This window comes from Lycorma delicatula, chromosome 8 (assembly GCF_047948215.1).
Source record: "Lycorma delicatula isolate Av1 chromosome 8, ASM4794821v1, whole genome shotgun sequence".
Lineage (NCBI taxonomy): Eukaryota > Metazoa > Arthropoda > Insecta > Hemiptera > Fulgoridae > Lycorma > Lycorma delicatula.
This window is the reverse complement of record NC_134462.1, coordinates 47346482-47350856: the sequence shown is the minus strand read 5'-3', so window position 1 is coordinate 47350856 and position 4375 is coordinate 47346482. Positions and strand designations below refer to the sequence as shown.

Below are 4375 nucleotides of genomic sequence, written 5' to 3'. Positions count from 1 at the left end.
TTAAATTAGCAGTCATGGGTTTATTATAAATTTCAACAGTATTACTTATTTAAATTATAATTTAAAAAATAACACTCAAGTTTATGTGTTTTTATTGTTTACCTCCTTAATATAATGATTTTTTTCATTTGGTCTATTTCTGTAAAGTCCATATATAATAGCAATGTGACTAATATGTAGAGCTGCACTGCTGTACACTGTTGAAGGATATGTATTCCAACAAAACTCTATTGCACCCATAATAATTAAACGCCAAACATTGGAATATGGTGTACACCATAGTAAATAAGGTAATGTATGAAAATACCAAACATAAAACTGATAATGCAATGAACGACTACAAGCTACACCAATTAAATTACAGGTGAACAATGGAAGAATAAACAACTGACAGCTAGTTTCCATGCTAAACTTTTCTTCTTTATGCAACTGTCGATCAACATCTGTTTCAATTTTTTTTAATCGAGCATAACTTTGTAAACACACTTTAAATGTTTTTAAAAATGTCAGTAATAATATTATATGCAATGTTAAAAGAGATATATGAAAGTATCTGTCGAGAAAAACATTTTCTGGTAAAAATCTCCAATTAACTGTCCACTGGTATAAAAACACTCTGCCTAAATCAAAAGAACCTTTCAAATATGCCCACGGATTAGTTAACAGAAAAGGCAAACCTAATATTAATTGTACAGCAGCACATATTGATAACTGAATCATTGTACCTTTAAAGCCTAAACAACACAAATAAGCTAATAAAATAGCTGGTGAAAATAATAATATGTTCATTTTAACAGAAACTGCCAAACTATAAAAAACACTTGCTAATTTCCAGTAACCACTTATAAACAAATTAACAGAAATGTATAACAATATCATTGCCACAGGATCATTGAACATCCGTAAAATAAAAATTGAATGAATCCTATATGAAGTACAACAAGCAATTATAATAGCATAAGGAGGCACTTTTTTACTTTTTGAGTAAATATTAAAAATGAAATATAACATTATTATGTACAGAGCACCAAACACATACTGTGCAACTTTTATATTTTTTCCAAGTTCCGTTAAATAATAAAGTAATGTAAATATATAAACAAATCCGGCAGGATATACAAGAGGTCCTGTATCGCCTTTTAGTTTAGAGTAATCGTAGGTTCCGTTAACAACTCCCTCAACTTCTTGCATATATGCCACCCAGTCGATTTCTGTATATTTAACTTTATTGATAACCACTACGTTTAGTATAAGTTCAGCGGCGAGAATAAAGAAGACGGTGATGTGTAATTTTCGAGGATCAAATATTAACGATAAAACAAACCGTTTATTTGCGTAAGTCCAATACAAGTATTTAATTTTTTTCAACATTTTCGCGTAAAAAGATTCTTTTGATTTCTTACTCGGCGCCATATTAATCACACTGTGCTAAACATAATCTAGCTCACGTGTACTTCTATTTACATCACATAACCTCAATAACCCTGGCTCCTTCTCTGCCAAACTACCATTAAATAACCTTAAAAAGAATTTCAGAACTAGCTCGTGTAGAAGACCCAGACCATTTCTAATGAATTATAATTTTAGGAACCAGTGCCTTATGAATAATTAAATTAAAATAGCAAATGTACAAAGAAAATAATATATAGTTTCTCAATATTTCGGAACACCTGCTATTTGTGGAATACTGAGGAACATGAATATGAGCAAAATCCCCTGGTATGGATTTTTTTTATTTCTGAATAAGAGCTCCTTTGATTGGTATATTATGCCATTTACTGCTTCGGGCTTATTGCCAATATCAAGATTGGCTTGTCTTGCACTCTGGTACAATTTAGAGAAGATTTCTGTTACAATAACGATCATTCATCTTTTTTCCAAAAATGTGCAAATCCCAGCGAAATTGAGGATTTCTGCTTAAATTGCCTATTGTTTACATAACCATGTTATACGTATCGTCTAGTTTACATATAGTTTTTTTCTCAGTCCCTAAACAGTCAAACTGATTGACTTGTCGAAACTGGGTAAAAACTTTTATGTAATAAAAGTAATTAGATTTGCTTTTTAAATATATGAAAGAATGTTTATAAAAGAAATATGTATGATGCAGTTCTTTAGTTGTGAATGTGGCTCGAAAATCTCTATTTAATAGTTTTCTTCTAAACAAAAAACACACCAGATTAATTGTTGCCCAGAACTGGTTTCCCTAACACTTTAAAACGGAACAATATTGAGGAAGGAAATTAATGTGATAATGAAAAGATTTTTTGGAAACGTATTTCGAGATACTTATAAAATAAAATATAATTTATTTATTTTTAAACAAATAAGTATTTTTACTATTTGTATAAAGTTTTTTTTTTTACTATCAAGGCCAGATTAAATAATAGACAAATGTCAAGCTGGCTTCAGTAGAGAAAAAAAATATATATTTCTTTAGTTTATCTTTAATAATGTAGGATTTTATGTTATTATTTGTAAACAGCACAAATGTCATAGTAATTGACAAAGTAATCAAATCGGATTAGTGTCACTGGCGATTCCACAGGGGGTCCTTCATACCCTTACCTTTTGTAGTTAACATGTTATGGTATTTTTAAAAAGGTAAGAAATAAATAATGTCATTTAAATTTAAAAAAATGATAAAAATCTTCTTTTTAAAATCAAATAAAAATATGAGAAGGCGGTCGGTCTTTTTACTTTTTTTTTCTGATGCTGAAAAGGAATTTCTCAACTACTCTTTAATTTTTGTTTGAAGTTGTACACAGCTTATATGAATGGAGTCACAAAGTTATATTTTGTGTAGGGCTCAGCAGAAGCTTAATCCGGTACTGTGTAGAAGACTTGAGGGAAGGCCATGATTGCTTGTAATCATTATTCTCTTTCACGCAGCAAGTCTACTGCAAAGAATTATAAAAACACATTAATTGAATAAACATGATTCAAATGCACTATACTTTTTGACAATATAAATACTTTTAAAAAAATTATCGCCAGCAATAATATCAGTCTACGTCAGGGTGAAAATAAAATCACCAATCAATAAAGATGGTTTGTAACGAGATTTTAAATTTGATTAATTTTGTTTTTATAAATCAATACAAATGTGTATTCTATTAATATAATTCGAGCTAATAAAACATAAATTTGATAAGGTTTGACATAAATTTGATTTGAATTAACATTTGATGTGACAAAATACTGATAATTAAACATAAGGTCCTTTCTTGTGCTGAATAACGCGAAAAATTTACAATTTATGCAATGACTTTGTTAAAAAAGTAAGCGCAGAATTTTCTAATCCTGCAAAGTAATTGTCTCAAATATATTCCTCACCAGTATCTGTAGCATGTGCCTTCATCTCTAACGACAGTTTTGTCCTTCATTCATAAACACTAAGAACAGCCGTCTAAGACGAATTCTGACGTTCGCCAGCTAATAACAGTGCATCCCAATCAGGAAGATTAGTGTATCAACAACATGCCTATCCTTTAGGTAAGTCTATTGACGAATGGACTCCTTGCACGGTAAACTTTAAATCTTGCGTCAAACAAACAAGCTTTTGACAGAGCACAATATGTTACGCCAGTGAACAAACTAGACCAAAAGATATCATTAATTGTGTTCATTAACATTTTTACAGACCCAACTGTATGACAGATATCCATTTCACTGGGTAGATTCACTTCGTTTACTCCTAGTGCGTTGCTCAACTTAAATTCTCTGTTAAGATTTTGTAATTTTCATTTCAATTGTATAGCATTATAGGGTAATTCTCTATATTTTTCGTTGTGATTGACTAATTGTTATTCCTTGGTTCAGGAATACTTTTTGTAGGCGATTGTGTTTTGTACCATTGATTCTACCTATGTAGTTCAACGCTATTTCGGTTGAAGCAGTGTATATCACAGAGCATTTACATGGTTGAATATTAAGAAGATAAGGCTGGATTACATTCTTAAACTGAAAAATTATCACCGTATCATTCATACACTGAAAACATTATTTGTAATACGATATAAAATCATTATAAATCTGTTTCTAAAACAGTCTTTTTACGGCTACAAAACTGCGGTATTTCTAATTATCTGGGGAATGATGCAAAGGTAGAATGTGATAGTTATTCCTTTTGAAATTAGATTTAGTTAGTTTTATAAGAATAATTTTACACTTTTTATAAAATTAAAAATTAATTTTCCTACAATTACTATTTTTCAGTTGATTTTTCCATATTTGTAATACGTAACTGTCACTTTGAGAAAAAGTTACTGCAATATACATATATATAAAAAAACACCCAAATTATTTTTAAATATTAATTATTTTAAACTTCAGTCGCATATAGTTTCTCTTATTAGGTTATTGCCAGTGAAAG

The 4375-nt window shown here is 29.7% G+C and overlaps 1 protein-coding gene across 1 annotated transcript; it reads right to left on the bottom strand.

Moving 5' to 3' along the window:
• Alg3 (Alg3, alpha-1,3- mannosyltransferase) lies at positions 1-1590 on the bottom strand. The gene has a single exon (XM_075372797.1). It carries the CDS (start codon positions 1411-1413, stop codon positions 82-84), a length of 1332 nt encoding a protein of 443 aa, XP_075228912.1. The 5' UTR covers positions 1414-1590; the 3' UTR covers positions 1-81.
• Positions 1591-4375: the final 2785 nt, after the last annotated feature.